At 35.3% G+C, this 20,458-nt stretch overlaps 1 protein-coding gene across 1 annotated transcript; it reads right to left on the bottom strand.

Annotated features, from left to right (window-relative positions):
• Window positions 1-3,042: 3,042 nt before the first annotated feature.
• LOC136813298 (endothelin-converting enzyme homolog) lies at window positions 3,043-20,260 on the bottom strand. The gene is made up of 17 exons (XM_067069813.1): window positions 19,445-20,260; window positions 19,004-19,066; window positions 18,702-18,818; window positions 18,396-18,476; window positions 17,807-17,937; window positions 17,360-17,582; window positions 16,959-17,060; window positions 15,969-16,046; window positions 10,290-10,393; window positions 9,728-9,786; window positions 8,929-8,983; window positions 8,567-8,634; window positions 8,196-8,326; window positions 7,767-7,832; window positions 4,189-4,290; window positions 3,899-3,975; window positions 3,043-3,524 (listed from the first exon to the last, which is right to left on the bottom strand). The coding sequence occupies exons 1-17, from the start codon at window positions 20,174-20,176 to the stop codon at window positions 3,425-3,427; spliced, it is 2,289 nt and encodes a 762-aa protein (XP_066925914.1). The 5' UTR covers window positions 20,177-20,260; the 3' UTR covers window positions 3,043-3,424.
• Window positions 20,261-20,458: the final 198 nt, after the last annotated feature.

The raw sequence follows: 20,458 nt of genomic DNA, 5'->3' as shown, positions 1-20,458 counted from the left end.
AGGGACACTGATTTAGAGGTGTTATAAATAAGTGTTTTCAAATAAATAAATCTACGACTCAACAGTTGGATTCATATAACAATTAATGTATTCTGTATCGTATCATAACTGCACACATGTTTTCTTACTCCCAGGATCCCCAAAGACAAAAGGTTGTGTTGTGGATTTAGTTCACAGGCCTCCTCACTGCCACAAGTGCCATTCCCTTTTGACCCCTATTGGAATTTCAATAAATTTAGGGTTAGGGTTAAAAAAAATTAAAATTAGATAAAAATTTGAAATTCAATTTTTGAACTTTTTGAAATATTGAAAATTGCTGTAAAAAATCAATTTTCAATTTTCAAAATATTGAAAATTGACCAACAATCGAATGGACGTTTTCATACACGGATGAAGTCGATCCTAGGCTGCACACATCCCCTCTGATAAGTTTTGATATAGGGGATGCGAATCAGGCTCACAAAACCGTTCCGAGCTTAGCAAAAAATCTGCTAACCAAAAAAAGAGTCGAATGATAGAGAACTTTGATTGACAGTTTGTCGTCTTTTGTTATCTTGAGAGTTTTGTTTGCTAATTCAATTAATTTCGATAAACAAAAAGAAAGAGAGGAGAAAGAGAGATTTCTAGGGGAGTTTCTAAACATCGACCAGAAATGGCGCCCACGACCAGCGACCACGACCGGCGACCAGATAAATTTGGGTTATCGAGTTTTTCCTCTTTCTCCACCGTAGAGTCTTTCTCTTATGATCATTTATTTATCGAATTGAAAAGTAAAGCTCACCCCTGTCTCACCTACAGTGATTATAAAGCCACGTGCAAAACGTGTAGAGTAGCCATTTCAACGCTCTTGGAGCTTGAATAGAGTGTCAATTTCTATCCTTTTGTATTTTTGGCATCAAATTAATTGGTGGCAAAATTTGTGCTGGAATTTATTTAGGAAGCTTTATATTTGATCATCAGATCATTATTTTGTCAAAATAAGTCATTTTGACAATGTAAGGGCAATAGAATAATTGATGAGATTGATATCTCTAAAACTGCCCTTCCCAGGGTTTGCCTACTGGAAAATTTCTATCTATTCATACTAAAGGCATCTCATTTGGTACAATTAAAATATTTGGTGTAATAAAGTTTACAGGCATCAGACTTAATTACCCTGTCAATATTTTTGTCAAAAAATGTCACTTTGTCTAGAAAATGACTGGTAACGTCAAAGGTCACTTTTATTATTCTCAGCTAGAGTAATTCTCAGCCACGTGATCAGTGGTTCATTTGAAAGCCACATCAGGACTCGATTTGGATGTTCTCTACGGTGGAGAGAGCAGATAAACTCGATAACCCAAATTTATCTGGTCGCCGGTCGTGGTCGCTGGTCGTGGTCGCCATTTCTGGTCGATGTTTAGAAACTCCCGATTTCTAGCCATATGTTCTTTTTATTTGAATCTTTATTTGATTTCTATTTACGTCATCAAATAACTCAAACAATACACATCGAGTTTTTTGAAAAATACAAGTCGCCAAAATTCTGCAAAATACATAGATATTCGGTAATTTTCTCGGAAGCGATATCAGAGCCCGATTCGCATCCCCTATATCAAAACTAATTTGGGGATGCATGCAGCCTAAGTCGATCCATTTGGTTGGTGTTAGTGTTCCAATTTTGACACGCATATCAGCGTGCTTCGTACAAAACTGTTCAGAATTTTATACGCGTTTTAAGATTTATCCTTATGTCATATTTTGGAGCAAGTTGCCCATATCAGTGAATTTACTGATCGCTAACTGTATTCGATGGTTGATCTGTGGATCTCCTGTGTTAGGTTGATCGAAAGATATATGTGCCAAGATAGATAAAATTCTCAATATTTTTGATAACAGTGTTCCTTAAGTTGAGAATTGACTTTGGGTATTCACCTTCCGATTGGTTTAAGATCATGGATTCAGTTTTTTGCGTGTTTATGTTCAGTCCGAATTTCGTGAATGTTTCGTTCAAGAGATTCGCCGATTTTCGAAGATCAGATTCAGTGAGAAGGAATAGAATGAGATCGTCTGCAGGGTAGTGACTTAGTACCAAATGTGGGTTGATTATTCTGTCTCATTTCCATTCTTTCAACTACATTTTATCAAAATTTCGAGGCAGCTGCAATTTTAGATCTAAAGATATTTATAGCAAAGAAACTTCCACAAACAACAAAGAATTCGCTAAATTCGAAGAAGTTTACCTCTCGAAAGTTTCCCGATAAAATGAAAAACTTCTTTTAAAATTATAAAAAAATTGTTACTCGGAAGGTTTCGTTGCACGTTGCACAGAATAACTTTTTTGGCTATTACCGAAAAGTTGTTACTCCAGCGTTAGAAGGCTGTTAATTCTAAATCCCTTGATATGTGAGTTGATGATTTTTAATAAAATTTTCTTCAAATTCAAAGGGTTGTAAACGCTTTGACAACTGTTTTGGGAGTCAGTAATGCTTTCCTATCAATTTTCTGTTTCAGCTAATCGATTTTCGCCAGACAGTCTCAGTGAAAAACCACCCTTTTATTACCTCTATGGTATTACGATCATTCAATAGGGTAAAGAAAAACAAATTAGAATTTTTCTCGAAGTGTTTTTTGTTTTGTAGTTCTTTGCTTTTGTACCATCAAAACCAGCGAAAACATTGAAAGCGAAAGTGAAGAATTTCAAAAGGAAAATAATATACTATAGGTGGGCAAAAAAATGGTCAGACAAAAATTGTGCTACTTGCAGGGCAATTCGTTCCACAATACTATAACTATAGACAGTGAATGCAACGGCTTAACAGGCCCGGTGGAAGCGAGGAGATTTCCCCACTTTTTAGCAAATGAGACGTTTTTTCTCTCATTTTGAGCCTTCAGCCTCACCGCTGCTCCACCGCTCGGTATTGCTATCAAATGCCAGTTTCCTTTAACTAGATTGGGTGTCATAAAAAATCATGAAATAAAAGCTCTTTGCCATGACGATTCACTTTTCTAGGCGTTATGGAATGTTATGAATGAAGTAACACAAGTCTTGGTTTTGTTATTAATGTAGATTTTCTACGGGGAAAATTATAAAAAATGCTTTAAATAATGTACAAAATATCTCTAAAAAGTCAATAAAAGTCTACTAAATGTTTTTAAAAATGATGTTATGAAGTCTGTCTCAATATAATCTGTAGCGGAGGCGAAAAATGGATAAAATTTGAATTAAATAGTTTTGTGCTTGTTGAAAAGATATTCAAGAGTGGAGTCTCCGCTGCCGACTTTAATGGGACAGACTTTATAACAAGTCACGAGTTCTACTCTCAACAGCTAGATGGTAAAAAAAGGTTTTCAATAAAAAAGGTATTTACTGTTCCGTATACATTCAGCTTAAAATTAAAGCTCACGTTCACTAATAGTCCTCTCCTCAGTCCTTTCCGTCTTTTTACCAGACTTCACATTTCTTTACAGGATTCATGGGAGAACCAACGGGACATTTGAAGGTGCTGGCGAATTCCTTCATATTTGATAATGATCCTTTCACCCTGTGAGAAAAAAGATATCCAAATTATCCAAGAAAGTGCTAGATTCAATCCGTTATCCGGCGCATATATTTAAAGGCTTCGTTTTCTCTTGCTTGGAAAAGGCTGAATGTTCGCGATTCGGACCCATTTTGGGCGTTGAGCGTTGATTTTGAAATAAATAAATCTTCAATTACAAAAGCAATCCAAGAGAACAAAAAATCACTGTTTTTTTATGTCTGTATATTTTTTTCGGATATATTTTAGTCTGAATCACAGACAGGAGCAGAAGCCTAGATCTATCTATACAGTACACGCAACCACCACAATGCTTAGACTAGAGGTAATCATTCAAAATAGAAGAGAGAGATGAACAGTAATTGTTGATATCATCATACCTGAACTTGGAAGGGGAATGAATTTCGCTCATGGTGGCCAATTCTTCTGTTTCCTCACGAATTTTCGCACAATATTGCTGAAGAAAAAAAAAGATCAAATTTTTTCATTTTTTAGTTTGTCAATTGATCATGCATCTCCCCCGATTTTAGCATAAACTTTCTATGTTTGTTATAACTATTTTGTAAACATTTAAAACAGAAGACTCTTCATTAAGAAGATAAAATATTGTAATTTTATATAATGATTATTTTTAACTTGCTTGTTTAAAATGTTTGTGAATGTGACTTACTTGTGCAAAACCAATGAAGAATAGTTGATCGTTGTCGTATTTCAATGGTCTTGGTAATGCAGCTGTCTCTTGGTCTTGTTGGTCTGCCCAGTCCCGATACGCCTATAATATTAGATTAACAAATATTTCATTGAATCTACTCCAAGCTATACAGATTGTCCAAAGAAAGTAAGCTAATCATCTATATAATAAAAGTCTAATGGGACCCTTTGGCATAAGCTACTCGTTGACCGCAAAAATTCGCGAAATGACCGTTGACAACATTAGGGGTATAGGGACCCAATGACGTCACAGATTTAGGAAAAACTTCAAAATGCGATATCTCGAGTTTGAAAAGGAGTTGGAAGGTCGTTGACCCCTCATTGGATCGAGAATTCTATGGGGAATAAGATGGGAGGCGTTATGAGGTTTGAGTGTGACTTTAAAATTTGGCTGAATTTTCGGGCGTTTTCGCTTGACGACGTCATCAAAACAGGAAAAATGCGATATCTCGAGTTTGGAAGGGAGTTAGGAGATGGTTGACCCCTCATTGGGTCAAAAATTTTATGGAGAAAAGGCTGGGAGGGTATATTCGGAGTTACATGAGTATATGCAATTTGGGTCATCATGGGCCCGATGACGTCATTAAAACCTGAAAAAGCGAAATCTCGAGTTTGACAAGGATGTAAACAATGATTGACCCCTGATTGGATCGGAAATCATCAAGAGAATCTATTTGGTCAATGAAGAAATAGTTACAGTCGAGTGAAAAGTTTATTACACTTCCGATGACGGCATTTAGGACCCAAATAGCGTCACAAAATATTAAATTTGCAATATTTTTAGTTTTCAACCATTTAAAGTGGTAATTTTTCGTTGTTTCGACTCTTTTTACCCTCTCCACAACCCAAAGGGCTTATCAATCGTAAAAGGGGTTACGCACGGAGAACGAGTCTCGTGTTCGCAAAGCGAAAGGATTCTATAGACGCCTTAAGTCCACACTAGTTATGTAAGAAGAGGTGAAGGCTATCAATGTGCTGCTCAAAAGAATATCGTACTCTTTTTCCGAAAATCCCAAACCCCAAAGAAATTCCGAAAATCCAAAATTCCATAAATCTAAAAATTACAACTTAAAACGGATCAAAACTCAAAATACTGTGAATCTTGTGATCATTTTGGCCCTAAGGCCTAAATAATGTCGTCACCGAAAGGGTAATAAATTTTTAACTTTATACTGAAATAAAATCGATTTCTACTATGATCCAATAGGTTCTATCGATGATTACCAATCCAATGAAGACTCAATAAGTAATAGTTATCGCATGACTTTGAGTGCAATACGAGAAATATTTTACGAGCGAGGCGAGCCTTTTTATTAAACGTAAAATTTAATAGATTTAGTCTATTTACAGAAAGTTAAAGGAAACAAAAATTTCTGAGTTAAAAAAAGAAAAATAACTCGGATAGTTAAAGGAAGCACAATTTCCCGAGTTAGAAAATCAGAAATAACTTCCAAAATTCCAAAGTTAAAAAATGAAAAATAACTTCCGGGTCTCTTTAATTTTGAATGTTTTTGTTCGAAAATCTTGTTAGATTCGAATTTTTGATTCGAACAAAAACATTCGACCGAAGTTCCCGCCAAAATTATGCACATCAAAATAAAGAAAAATTTTGTCGATCCAGAAGCTTCAAAATAAATGCAGCAGCTTTTTCAGAGATGTGAAATTATTATACATTACAGTAAACACAGAAAAAGAAGATGCATTGAATTTTTTCGATTGAGAAGAAATTCTTCATTAATGAGTTTCTCTATCAGATTGATAACACTTTCGATGTTTTTGTTTCGATGCATAGATGAGAAAATGCATACTGGGTTTAAGCTATGAATGGTCTGAAACAACATTTTTGCAACAAAATCTAATTGGGTTGAATTTTCGAAGTAAAAAGTGTTGATTGTTGAAGAATTGATGCTGAAAAGTCAAAGACACAGTTTTGTGGAGGATTGGCAGAGACACAAGAGACTTTTTACACAAATCCCTCGTTTTACCTGGTTTATGGTTTAATCAAAGAAAAAGACATTGAATTTCCCTCGTTTTGTTATGGAAAATATTCTTGACAAGTATTAAAGAATTTCAAGTTTTTATCCGTACATTGATAAAAAGAACTGTTTGGTTTTCGCAAAACGAACGAAAGTGCCGAAAGCTGAATTTATTTACTTTGGGTCGTGTCACGTGTGTGTCGAGTAGTTTTGTAATAATTTCTATATATTTCATCAGTTTTAATTTCACTGACTTTTTGGAAAGAATGGAGTAAGAGCTCATCAAAAAATAGTTTTTTAACGCTTTTCCATTATTTATTTCGAGAGTTCAGTTCTTTTCGGCTGTTTAGTTTTGATTTTCTCACGCTTCTTACCCAAATGTTAACCAATTTTTATTTAAAGTCGTCCTAAGGCCTTATAACTACCCTCTCTCATTGCATTCTCGATAAATTTTCCGATCTAAAGAGGGGTTAGCCATTTCCAAACTCCTTCCCAATCCATCTATTCCCTAAAAATTCCCGATAGAATGAGGGGTCAACCACCTCCTAATTCCTTTCCAATCTCGAGTTATCGCATTTTTTTTTGATGACGTCATCAACTGAAAATGGCTAAAAATTCAGCTAAATTTGAAAGTCCTACTCAAGCCTTATAAACCCTCCAATCTCATTCCCCATAAAATTACCGATAGAATGAGGGGTCAACGACCTCTCAACTCCTTTCCAATCTCACGTTATCGCATTTTTTTTGTTTTGATCAACTTAAAATGGCTGAAAATTCAGCCAAATTTGAAAGTCCTACTCAAGCCTTATAAACCCTCCAATCTCATTCCCCGTAAAATTCCCGATAGAATGAGGGGTCAACGACCTCCCAACTCCTCTTCAAACTTGAGATATCGCATTTTGAAGTTTTTCCCAAACCCGTGACGTCATTGGGTCCCTTTACCCCTAATGTTATCAACGGTCAATTCGCAAATTTTGGAATTTTTGCGGTCAACAGGTACCTTATGCCCCAAGGGTCCCAAAAAACCAAAAAACGTCAATTTTTTCCAAGGGAAAGTGGGTTTTTAAATTTGCGAAAGATTGACACTGCAACGACTTCTCTTAAAAACGCTAATTTTCACGAAATTTTCAAAGTTGAACCATTCCAGAGGCTAAACATGTTTGAATAGCGGCTAGACAAAAAAAATCGTGAAAAAAAACTGAATTTCCATTTTTAGGGCCCGCATATCATTGAAATTTTGTAAATTTTGCTTACGCGCATGCGTTTGCCAAAAGAGTCGCACTCCGCTCGCTTACGCTCGCTCCGTGCGTAATGAAGCGTTCAGCTTATCTACTCCTCGGCGGGTGCGACGCCGGGTGACGGCTAGTCTTTTACTATTACCGTAAAAGGATATTTGAAAACTTCTCAAAAATAAGAGCAATTGTAGACTTAAACTCCTGAACAAAATTCGAACATCCGAGTCTTAGTAACAGTTTACTGGTTCTTAACGTGTTACATACCGAAATGAAAGTGAAATCTTTTTTGAACAAGTCGAAATGGTTTGAATTATAATTCAACTTACATAATAGGCAAGCTTTACACCACCATTATCGGCAATATTTTCACCAAGAGTCAACTTCCCATGAACCTAAGACAAAGAGATAAAACTTAAAATATAAATATAAAAATTCAAATCAGGGATAGTGCTTGTTAGTTAAGTCTCTGTAACTCGAGCCCGCACGAGGAACGCTAATTTGTTCGAGTTAAGGAAATTTCGATTTATGGAGTAACGTTTATTGCTAACTGAAGGGACGAGAAAACTTGTTCGAGTTAATGAGACTCTGCTGCAATAATAATCTCAAGGAAAAACCTTGACTAGATGTTTCAGAAAAAAACCTTTAAGGAAATAATGAAATACTGCTTTGGGTAAAATATCAAGCAAGCAAATTACAAATCACTATAAAGGTCTGAACTTTTTGATTACATATGAAATTTTACCGGGAATCCTTACCGGGAATTTTCCTCGAACTTTGAATTTATCATATTGTTTGATTAAACAATGAGATTTATCGCAGAAATTGGAGATGGATTTTTGCGTCCATTGCTCATCCTTGATGTCTCCATTTTTATCAAACTTCCGGCCTGAAAAAAAATTTAAACCAAAGTTAATTGAACAAAGGATTTAGAAAGGATTTGGTCTCAGCGTGAATCTGAAGGAAATCAAACCGTTACATATATGATTTCAATTCAATATAGCTTACAAATACTTTTTTTTGGGTTCTATTGGATAGGACATGAAGTAAACACACAATTTCCAAAAAATGTTCAGAAACGGCTGTGAGGCGATTTTAGGGTTGTTAAAATGTTAAAATAAATAAATACCTGTATTGTCAAAACCGTGTGTAATTTCATGACCGATAATTGAGCCGATAGCTCCATAACTCAGTGGCCTGGAATATAAAAAGTTAAAACTTTTTTTTACATTTTAGAAGATGATGGTGTGTTCAATTTCTAGTTTCAATTTCAATTTCTAGTGAAAAAAACTATCCTTAGACCCTGGCGAAAATTTCATTCAGTAAAATTTAAGCACAGTGTAGTGACACAATATTTGGACATATAACCCCCATAAGGTAAATGAAATTTCTAAAAAACAGGGCCAAGGTTTTAGGTTTAATCAAATTATCCTTGTAATGTATGAGACCTTTCTATAACAGGGGAGAGCACTTTTAATTGAATTAACTTACATTGGTATAGAGCCATTGTAATAAAATGGTGCTTGCAAAATACCAGCAGGGATGACTACAAAAACAAAAACATCAGTCATTTTAAAGCTTTTTATAAAGCCCATTGTAAAACACCCCTGTCAAAGACCCGATGGTAACCTAGCCCCACTTGAAAATTTGGCAAAGATTTCGTCTCTAGTGGTAAAATACCCTTGAATTTCAGCCCCACTAGGGTATTGGCCTTGATTTCATTTCCATTCGATATTGAATACTTAAAAAATACACTTCAAAACCATCCGTTCTAGATTTTTATCTAATCCCCATCGGGATTTCATAGAAATTTTTATCCCCACTGAGGCAAAGAGTTCCATCGGGGTTGTGAGACAGGCGTGTTAAAAAAAAGGCCGAGACTTGGCTGTCCTAGTTTATTCATTTTAAGGCTCACTTGTTCTTTACCCTTTGGTTATGCTCTTTCAATTCACTTGGCAGTCGATTAGGGGCTTTGAAAATCAGTATTTTAATTCTTGGTTGGTATTTCCTATAATATGATGCTGGGATAGTTCTTAATTTTTCTTAGCTTTTTACCTAATGGGACCTTGTGTTTTTATAAATTGTGAGTAAAAAAGCGAGCACCCTATCCTAGGATGGCGCATGCTGGTCTGGGTAGGGCGTGTCCCGTTCATCGGAAGTAGGAATTATCTCTCGAATAACAATCTGACGATACACTGTCATGTCTTTTTTTCAAAAACAGAATGACAAGAAGCATTATTCTGTACGATATAATAAACAAATAAAGAGATTGAAAAATACTGAAACATACCAATTTCATTTTCGTAGAATTGATACATAGCATTTATAGTTTGAGGAAACATCGGCCATCTACAAAAAATAAATCCGTTATTGAAAAATTCGTGAGCTAATTAAAATTGTGACAAAATGTGGGAGAAAACCCTAGAAACTTGACCAAAGAAACGTGACCATTACAGTTCAAGATTATACTAAAAGTTGCTATTGTCAACATGAAAAGTCTGAATGAGTAATCTGATTGGCTAAATACGCGTACATAAATGCTGTATTTCATATTGTACCGTACAAATACAAGACCGCGTTCAAAAAAGGGATTCAAAATCATATTTTCTAAAAGTTCATGATAAGAAATGTTTTCTTTTCGCTTGCAATACATAACAACTTATCAAAAGAAAGTTTTGAAAAAATCTGAACTCGAGAAATATATTCCATATTGTACTCGGTACCGTGCGATATCTATTACTTGTTGAACATTCATTGAAAAAAGGGCTCGAGAATGATGTTATTTATGATAATGATGTTGCCTGTAGATCAAAAAGGTTTGCATTCTCACACACATTCTCGCGAATACATACTTTGATTTGTCGACAGTTTTTCGAAGTTTATTGAAGAGTCGCAATCGAATCCACCGATCAACATTTAAATTATTTTTGAAGAATTCTTTGCTTGAAATATTCAACTGAAAAAAAGGGAACCGTTATTTCATCATTAATAATAATGATTCTCATGTTTTTCTTTAATGCGGTGACTACCTTTTCGAGGCAGCTTACCAGAGTTCGATAACCCATTTCAAGCTTAAACCTCCCTTAAACCTCCCTCCCTCAATCAATATCGGATGAAGATTATTTGGACTTCAACATTGATAGACAACTTTCCACGATTGTAATTCTCAAGTGGATGAACCCACAAATTTCTGTAAAGCCCGAAGGGCTTTATTGACCGAAAAGCTAGATATCGTGCTTTAAGCTTTTCCAAGCAAAAGAAAATGATATCGCAAAAAATATTACTGCTATTGTTTTCGATAACCCACGAGGCTACTGATTGGTCAAGCGCTGAAATTCTATTGTAATGTCACGTGACTTAGGTAGGATTTCCTACCAAAATACGGCACACTTTTCAGCCAAAGCATAACATCTATCCCTTCGGGTTTTATAAATCTGTGGATGAACCCCCGAATATTAGTTTCACAAGTAATGTCAAACTTTTCTTAAGTAGATTCAAGCCGCCAGCACAAGAACAAACAAGCAACATACTGGATGGACTTAGATGGGATAGATAGTCGGAAACATGCTGAATGAACATGAAAATGTTCGAACGAAAAAGAGAAGAAGACAGTATAGCATAGAGGTACATAAGCTTGAAAAACATGATGAAGCTTGTTTCACATCCGCTTTTCGATGTTTTAGAGGTAAAGATTCATGCTAAGTTTTGGACACAAACAAAAAACAATCCCTTCTTTTATGCAAAGATAACTCTAGCTCTTTAGAGATAAAGATCTAATGAACCAACTTCCACAAATCCAAAATTGGTATTCCAGAATTATTGTTCAGAGTTTCATACACAAGTCTTATGTTACAAATGAATATAGAATTTGGTAAGGGTGCGGGAAATTTGAAAAAAGAGGACTATAGCCAGATTCAGCATTAAAACTTGAGCCAGTTTTGAGCCAACTTTTCTTTTGCAGTTTGCCTATTCTAGAATTCTGAGTAATAGTTTGACCCCATAGATGTGAGTGAAATAAAGCATAGTATATAACTCGTCAAGAAGACACCCGAATGAGAATAAGCTTTTCCGAGTAAATTTTTTTGGTTAAACGATGAATTTTTATAATTCAATTTAACGCTTTTGAAAAGTTGTAAAATGGAAATGAATAGGTTCTGATTGGCAGTCGGAACCACTACATAGAAATGGCAACTATTGCCTTAACGGGAAATATATCCCGAACGGGAAGGTGAAAATAACCCGCAAAAAGGAAACTGTTTCCAGATTGAAAATTTCATCACTTTTCTGTTTCCCGTTTTGATCAAGAACTTTTCATTGTTCCCGAACGGGAAGTTGAATTTTTGTAAACAAAGCAGATTTTTGTTTCCCGATCGAGAAGAAGTTTCCAAATCGGGAAGTTTTTAATTAGGAATGGGGAAAGTAGAATTAAGAAGTGATTACCCGGTGGATTTCTTAACTACCCAGTGAAAGGTATTTATTTACCCTCTTTTACAATAGGCATCAGTTATTTACCTTCCACGACCATTTCCGGAGTGCGCAGAGGTCACATTCCCGATCGGGATACTGGTCAACTTCTTGATTCGGAAACTCTATCCATTTCGGGAAGTTTTTCACCTTCCCGTTCGGGATATATTTCCCGTTAAGGCAATAGTTGCCATTTCTATGTAGTGGTTCCGACTGATTGGTCATTTATTAAAAATCAAAATTTATTGATTTATTATTTATTATTGATTGAAGAGAAAAATGAGAAAAATTCAGAGAAATTGAAAAAACTTTTTAAATTGAACAATGTCGATTCAAAAAAATTGGCTTGTAGTTTGTGAGTTGAATATCGTATCCTTGAAATCAAGAAAAGGTCGATTGAAGACGTAGGTAGCCAAGTTGAGTATACAATAATGTAAGTCCGTGTAGAAATGATGATATTATATAAAAAATTGTAAGTTCTTGGAAAAAAATATAAGAATTAAGATTTTACCTAACGAAACCTTAAAATTTCTCAAAATTCTCACCATTCCAAGCGGATAAAGATGTCACAAGTTAATACATTCAGTTAATATTATTTAAGCTTTTACTCTTAGGTTCCAAATAAACGGGGGGGTTCGAATAAACGGGGGGGGGGGGTTGGAAATTTTCTAGATTTTAATAAACGGGGGGACCTAATTGCCGGGGGGGTTGGGAATTGTACTTCTGAAACCCAAAAATAAGTAAAAATAGGCTACAATCAGGCTATTTAGAGCAAAATAAGGGGCCTTCTCTTTGACAGCTGAAAATATTCTTAGAGATTAATAAACGGGGGGGTCCAAATAAGGTCCGGGGGGGTTGGAAAATTTTCGAAAAATTAACAAGCGGGGGGGGCCGTTTATTTGGAACCTAAGAGTAATCTCATAAACTTTTTCTTTGTTTAGACTACATTTACTAGTCAACTGTGAAAATGTCATCTATTATCGCAAATCTCCAAAATTACATCGATTTGTCCAAAGAGAGACACAAAGTCCATCAAAAAGAAGCCTTGTTTTGGGACAAAGTGAATACTTATGCTAATATTTCGCTTATTATTCTCACTTCGATTGCTACTGTATTGTCTGTCCTAGAAGAATCGATTCCATTATATGTCGTTCCTATTTTCACTGGACTTAGCAACGATCATATCGAGTTTAATTGGAGTTTTCAAACCCTTTGATAAACGAAATGTCCAGGAGGATTCATCAAAGAAATTCAAAGTTTTGAGCTTAAAACTGGTCGCCTGTAAAAGCATAAAAAAATATAATGAACTTCGAGCTGAGATTTTGGAAACCATGATGGATGAGCCATTCACGAGAGAGAAAAAGAAGAGAGGGAATAAAAACAAGCGAGTTGGGAAGGACGGTCAAAATGAAGAGACAGCAAAGTTATTGGATGAACAAGACGGAGGGATAGGACGCCATGACAAAAAAGCTAAGCAAAAAGAAAAGACCAAGGTACGCGAGAATCTCGACGATAATACAAAACTTTGGAATTTGGACCCTGAAATGAGAAAAGCTGCAATTATGGAAGAACTTAAAATGAAAACGTTTGAATACAACCTCTTAAACCCACATGGTGGCAAAATGAAAGGACAAACCACGCAGAATCTCAAGCATCATGAAAAGTCAGATAACCAACAAGAAGAACAGCTTATCAAAACGACCGAGGAATGCCAACTAGAAGCAGGTTATTCAAATTCCATTCCAGAAAAAAGCAAATGCAATTTTGATATAGGACAAGGAAGTGAACCTCGTGATACAGAATATGAACTTGATGAAAAGAATGAAGATTTGGAAGCCCTAATCCCAGAACTGAATCAATCATTCAGTAGTTCATTACCCATGGAGATTATAGAAGAGGCTATGAATTGTAAACTAGAGCTCTATAATGCAGAGGAGGCGGAGCTTGTAATGCCGTTAGAGCCGTTAGAGTTAAGTGTCAATGACGCTTCGTTCGGAGATACAAATATACAAGAAGATGAAAGCTCCGAGTACGATAAAAAAGTGATTTTCCATCCGCTACACGCGCAGGTCATAGAAGATATATGTAACATCGTTAATGGGCCGATATCCTGTATTGAAGATGCAGTGCCCAAAACATCATTATCTCCAGAGTTGTCTAACCAAATAGTATCATTAGTAGTTCCATCTGAAAGTGACGATGTTACTATTGAAATTGGAGCTACTTATCCATCACCAAATGTTATGAGAATCACCATCGATATTCCACGTGTGGCAGATTGTAAAGACGAAAACAATATAGCACTGATGATGGCATAAGACCGAAAAGCCTCTGCTTCAATTTTTAACAAATGTTGTTCTTTTTATTTAGATAGCAATACGCTACAAGACATTACATTTTTAACACGCATATTGAAATATAATAGCCTTGTCATGAAAAATTGAAAAAAAACTTCACATAATAAGCACAAACTTCTAGGGGAAGCTGCATAGATGAATATTGTAAAAAATATTGCTGCTTTTGTTTTCGAAAACCCGCGAAGCTTCTGATTGGTCAAGCGCTGAAATTCTATTGTAATTTCACGTGACTTAGGTAGGATTTCCTACCTAACCTCGGCGCACTTTTCAGCAAAAGCATGATATCTAGCCCTTCGGGCTTTATAAATCTATGGGAAGCTGCCCATAAAGCCATCGATAGATTTAAAAAAGGATTACATATTACGATTAGGAACCTTGTATCGATCATTTTGTCAGAGTATGAAAACCGCTTCCCACTTAGACGTGAAGATTTTAAGATAAGAAACTTTCAATGGTAATGTGATGCAACTCTCAATGTTAACAAAATGCCTGCCAAAAAATGTGTCCTTATGAAATTAATATACTCTTTTAGTCTTATATCGTTTAAATCTATTTCGAATCGCATTTTAACAAGGACTTTCGGCAAAATTCATTTTTTCAAAATCAACCGAACAGCCTCTTTCTGTTCTTATAAAGTTATAAATTGATATTTTGTCCAAAAAGACCCATTTTTAGGCAGTTTTTTGCCCAAATACCATGACCAGCTGACAATTTAAAGTAAAATAAAACGAAGGATAATCCGAAAAATTTCACCATCATAATCTTAAGTAGAAAAATGACGATAAATGTTGTTGTTAAAAATTCTATATTTCGTGTACATCTAACACATCTTTCAGGAGAAATAAAATTGAAATTCACAAATCTGCATCTTATGTTAAAAAGTAGAGAATAATTACAGTAATTAAAATCGTAAAAAATCGTAAAAAATCGTAAAAAGTTCATTCAAAAAAGATACAAATCCCTAGACGCTTTCAAGCCATGTTAGAACTGGCTTGAAGCGTTTGATATATAAAGCTTCTTTGAATAAGAGAGGACCATTATCACTTGAATCAATAATTTTGTATGTCATTCAATGAATTCGAACGATAATAGGTTATACACCGAAAGTCAAGAGGGTCGTTAAATATTCGATTCAGAGCACTCCTTCAGCAATGCACTGTCCTTCTTCGTAGCGTGCTCTTGACAACGAGTAAATAAGTTCCTCTCCGTTTTTCCAACATAAGAATCACCACACCCAGGACAAACAAATTGATAAACCACGTTAGATTTGTATCTCAAAGGTGTCGGGTCTTTCATGTTTGTGTAAAAACCTCCTCTCTCTTATTCAAAGAAGCTTTATATATCAAACGCTTCAAGCCAGTTCTAAACAATGGCTTGAAAGCGTCTAGGGATTTGTATCTTTTTGAATGAACTTTTTACGATTTTTTAGAACAAACTGTAAATTCTCTACTTTTTAACAAGATATTTGTGAATTTCCCAGAGTTAGATTTATAGTTTTGCCCATCCTTCGTTTTATTTTGCCCAAATAATTTGCCCAAAATTTTTTTTTTTCGAAATTCGGGCTCTGTCACTTTTTGGGTACTGTCATTTTGCAGCACTTTGCAAAAAATCAGAAAAAAATAATGGGCCAAGCCCGAGAAAAGCTGGTGACAGACAAACGGACGGACAAAGGTTAAATTAAAGGACCTCTGAGGTAGTCCAAATACTTACATCTTTAAATCGTATATTTAGAGCAGTGATATTTTTTATATATGTCGCATGTCCAAGTTTGGCCACCATAGCGTTCGCCTTAAAAAGGAAATATAAAAGAACTTATAATATATCTGAGAGTTATGCTCAACGAGTTCTTATTCTCCAGAAGCAAGCTCTTAGAATTATGTCCGTCTCTGATTTTCGTGCACATTCTTTTCCCCTTCTTTTGGATTTGAAACTTCTTTCCTTTTTTGACTTTGTCAAATACCTAAATAACATTTTTTTGTTAAAACTTTTAAATCACACGCTACCTCTTCCTCTTCGACGACATCTCTACACTAACATTGGATCATCTTAAAGATTTAACAAAATTATATTTCCTCTCCTCATTTACTTTATTTTTACGATTTTCGAGTTTGGTTCTGAATTTTCATTTCTTTATTGCTATTTTATTTTAAAAATTTATTTTCAATGTATCCTAGTAAGATCTTAAAAACGATTTTTCTTGTAACAGTAGCGTGCGGCCACCTCCTTAGTTTAGCTTTATGTCCACGAGTGTGGTCGCTCGTCTCGCTTATTAAGACAAATAAATTCATTACTTACTTATTAGATCATTATGCAGTAACAATGATGACTTGTTGTAATGGCTGGGTTACGGGGATGCGCCGCTGGTCAGGGTACCTTTTTAAACCTCCACGAGTCCCAGGTAGGGACGCAAAAACACCATAATAGAAAAATCAGTCCCTCCTAGGGTGCCTTTTTTGAAAAATTTTGGGAAAAAGTAGAAAATTTGAGAAAATTTAGGAATTTCAGTCCCATTCAGGGTCATTTTTTTCGCAAATTTCGTCAACATTTTTGAAAAAACGAGTCCCGCATAGGGTCCATTTTTCGAACCTCAGCGGAGCACCCCCGTCAGTCGGCAAGGGTAGTACCCCCCCAGGGGCTGAGGTACGTTGCGGATTTGAACAAAGAATATTTATTTTCAAGCAATTAAATTTTTTAACCAACCTTAGCAATGACGTGTTCTTTTGTCGTATTATCAATCCACGTATGGTTATTTTTGATACGTCTTATGAATGCATCTATGACTTCATCAACCATGACTTGAGTCTAAAAATGAATAATAGTGACAGAAATTTTAAAGACAAAATGCATTGGTTGCTGTGAATGTGCGAGATCACCCCAAGAGCGGAGGGGATCCTTTTTTCGTGCCCTCTGGTCAAAATTTACTTATATTCTAACCCCAAAAAGTAGAATGTTGATTTTAAAAAAGAGAATACAATTGTGCCACTAGACAGGATGCTTTTTCAGCTCCGTGAGTCTCAGGTGAGTTGAAAAAAGATACAAAAATAGAAAAGTCTAAGACCAAAGAAAAAAATAACTTCAAGTATGCAAAGTGAAGATGATACCTTATTTTTAGTTTCATCGGAGAAGTATTTATTGACATAAAGTGTTCCAATAGGTACACCCATGTTATCATTTGTGACCGAAGTACACCAACGCCATCGATCTTCTGTATCTTCAACACCCGTCATCTTCTTGTTGAATGCAGCTCTCGCGTCACGAAATGGTTGAGAAAGGAACGAGATTTTATCTCGCAACATTTGCCATACAATATATTTTGATAGTAGCCTACAATAAAAGTTTCATTTTTTGAAGCAAGGTAGTTATAGATTCCAAGCAAGCTTACACAGATAATATGAAATGGATTAACGGGTAAACGAATAATACAACTGATTTTGTAGATGAAAAAAGGCTGCATCAAGTAATATATAACAATGATGCTTGTTCATAAAAACTCAAGTCTGAATTTAAATTGAGGATAGTTGAGTGATCTAAAGATAAAGAATGCTTACTTTTTATCAACACTAGTTATCAAACTTGCAACATTGTAAAGATATTGAGGTGAAGTTGCCAGTACCACATCATCTCGCTTTATATTGGCGCTCTTTGGAAAGATTGCCTTGATATGCTCATACCAGGGAAACTGGAAACATGATGAATGTAAAAAAAACACAGTGAAAATACAAGGATAATATAATATAAAAATTGTTAAAATTATGATAATTTTTATATATTCGATATCCCAACTTTTCGAGGAAAAAAAATCTCTCAAAACATTTGAAAGATATGTTTTCTTAGAAATCTTAGAATTCTTGAATGATCGATAAAATATTAATTTTCCTGATTTAGGACTTTTACAGAGTTCGCCTGAAATCGTGATCTAAAAAAGCTTCAAGTCAGAGGAAAATTCTTGACAGCGGTTTGATTCCGAAGTAAGTTTACAGTGTTAGAGTGTGAGATCCGCATCTAAGAAATTTGAAATCTGTTTCATTCCGAAACCAGGTATTATTGCTGTTCGGTGGTAAAAACATTTTACAGTAAAAATACAAAGCTCTTTTGTCTCTCGACAGTACAGGGCGATAAAGAGAGATCCCATTATACCTGTGATATGCATTTTCCAAGAATATTGATGTTAATGCGACGGAAAGTTCCAGCCTGCTTGGCTTCTGCTGGAGTAGTCAGCTGTAGAGAAATATTAATTAAATTTTTTTAGTTGATTCCAAATTTGATCCAAAATGGACTATTATTGACAGTCTTCAGCCTTAAGTTTTGAGAGGACGGACACACACAAAAGAGACTGACATTCTCAGTTTCTAGCTCAAATGAAGTTGAGAAAGGCATACATCAGCTATTCGTTCGAATATCCTCGAGATACTTAATTCTTAAATAAAATTGAGTTGGAAATACCTTTGCTAGCTTTTTTTCAAACTCTAGAATCTCTCCGATTTCTTCTTCAACTGTATCACAAGTATAGCCGAGATGTTGAGCAACCTTTGTCATGTATTTCTTATAGTCCCCTAAAATCTAAAAGTGAAAAATAAATTCGAAGCAGTTAGAAGCATGTGGTAAATGAGGGATAAAGTCAGTAATGATAAAAAGCTAATTCAAACTAAGAGCGCGACTGAAGTCTATTATCCCTGTTGAAGTCTACCATTATGTTGGATAATAAAATAGAAGATGGCTGCGCAAAATCCGTTTATAAATCTTACATTTTTCTTCTTTCCATGCTTACAATATATTTCGCGTTGCAAACTCAATCCTGATTGGTCGATCTAAAAAAAAAATTATATTAAGATAACCTTAGTCCCAAACAGTACCGTTGAATGACTCAGTACGCTTCAACTCGTCAACTCAGATCAAAACTTGTCGACTTTGCAGACAGTCCGGCTTTCAACAACCCTTGTAGATATTCAATGTTGATAGGTTCCTGAGCCAGAGAAATAGACCGTTCTAGCAGCTCCAAAAATAAAATTGAGTCTTTATAGCCCGAGCACCAGGGGGATATAAATTGTTCGAATTTTCGAGGGTTTGAGTTATAGCGAAGTTTTATCATTAAAAGTTCCGATACACCGTTCGAGATCTGGCGAGTCCATTCTTACAAATTTTGACTGCGAACAATATAGCGATAATAGACATAATATCTCACAAACCTTTATCAGATGTTTAGTAGAGTTCAAATGATCATTTGTTACTTCGAAAGATAAGAATGGAGGAGCCGGGTAAAACTCCCTTTGAATTTTCTTCAGAACTTCTGTCGCGTTCCATTTTTTAGATTGCTCATTTTTCCATTTGTCTTTATTACAAAGCGACCACCCTCCTATCGAATCAATAAAATCTAAAGCGGGTTTCGCACCTAAACGTTCGATCTCTTTCGTATTATTACACGACTGATAAAAATCACGAGCTTTCTGTAATGCTTTACTCTCCTCTTTTTTCGGCTCTTGTTCTATTAATTTTCGAATCTGATTTTCGATAGTTTTCGTTAAAACTGTAAATGATGTGATCTCGTTCTCGCAACTCGGGATTTTTTTCTCGTTAATCCATCGGCCGCAAGCAAATTCGTAAAAATCGTCACATGGCGAGATAGTTTCGTTCATTTTGAGATGAATTTCTTTAGCGACATTACGACACTCTTGCGTGTCACAAACCGGTGTTTCATCGGTCGTTTCCGATGATTTCCGGTTCTTAATCGTTGACCGAGTTTCAGCATTCTCGTCAACATTCGTTTGTTCGGTAGCTTTCGGGTGATTTGTAGCTATGTTTACACTATCGATGTTTGAAATGAAAGCAGTTTTTGTAATAATCCCGTCATCTTGTAAACCTCGACTATGAACAAGCCCAAATAACAAAAACACTAACAAGAAATCTCGTCTGACACCCATTTTAAAGGGGTCTTAAGTCTCTAAAAAGCCACTTAATCAAATCAATCTTAAACCGTACCCATTTTATAAAATTCCAATAAAATGCTATAAATCTTTTCAAACAGCTTGCAACAAATTAACCGCGGTTATATTGGCCGTTTGAAGAACAGGTAACGCTTGACTGAACAAAAGATGCTGTATCAAATAAAAAGAATTTTCTTTGATAAATTCAGAAGATGTGTTTGTTGAACTGATTTATTTCTTCTTCCTCTGAATCTTTCAATAAATTTTGCTATCAAAATA

The sequence above is a fragment of the Clytia hemisphaerica genome, unplaced genomic scaffold, assembly GCF_902728285.1.
Source record: "Clytia hemisphaerica strain Z4C2 unplaced genomic scaffold, Clytia hemisphaerica genome assembly, whole genome shotgun sequence".
Taxonomy (NCBI): Eukaryota; Metazoa; Cnidaria; class Hydrozoa; order Leptothecata; family Clytiidae; genus Clytia; species Clytia hemisphaerica.
This window is presented reverse-complemented; position numbering and strand designations above follow the sequence as displayed.

Excerpts from the sequence above, each read along its gene's own strand:
- LOC136813298 (XM_067069813.1), bottom strand. The coding sequence starts at position 20,176 with ATGGGTGTCAGACGAGATTTCTTGTTAGTGTTTTTGTTATTTGGGCTT. Across the intron at positions 18,819-19,003 it reads AGCATGGAAAGAAGAAAAAT|ATTTTAGGGGACTATAAGAA; the intron begins GTAAGATTTATA and ends TTTCACTTTTAG. Across the intron at positions 18,477-18,701 it reads TTGAAAAAAAGCTAGCAAAG|CTGACTACTCCAGCAGAAGC; the intron begins GTATTTCCAACT and ends ATTTCTCTACAG.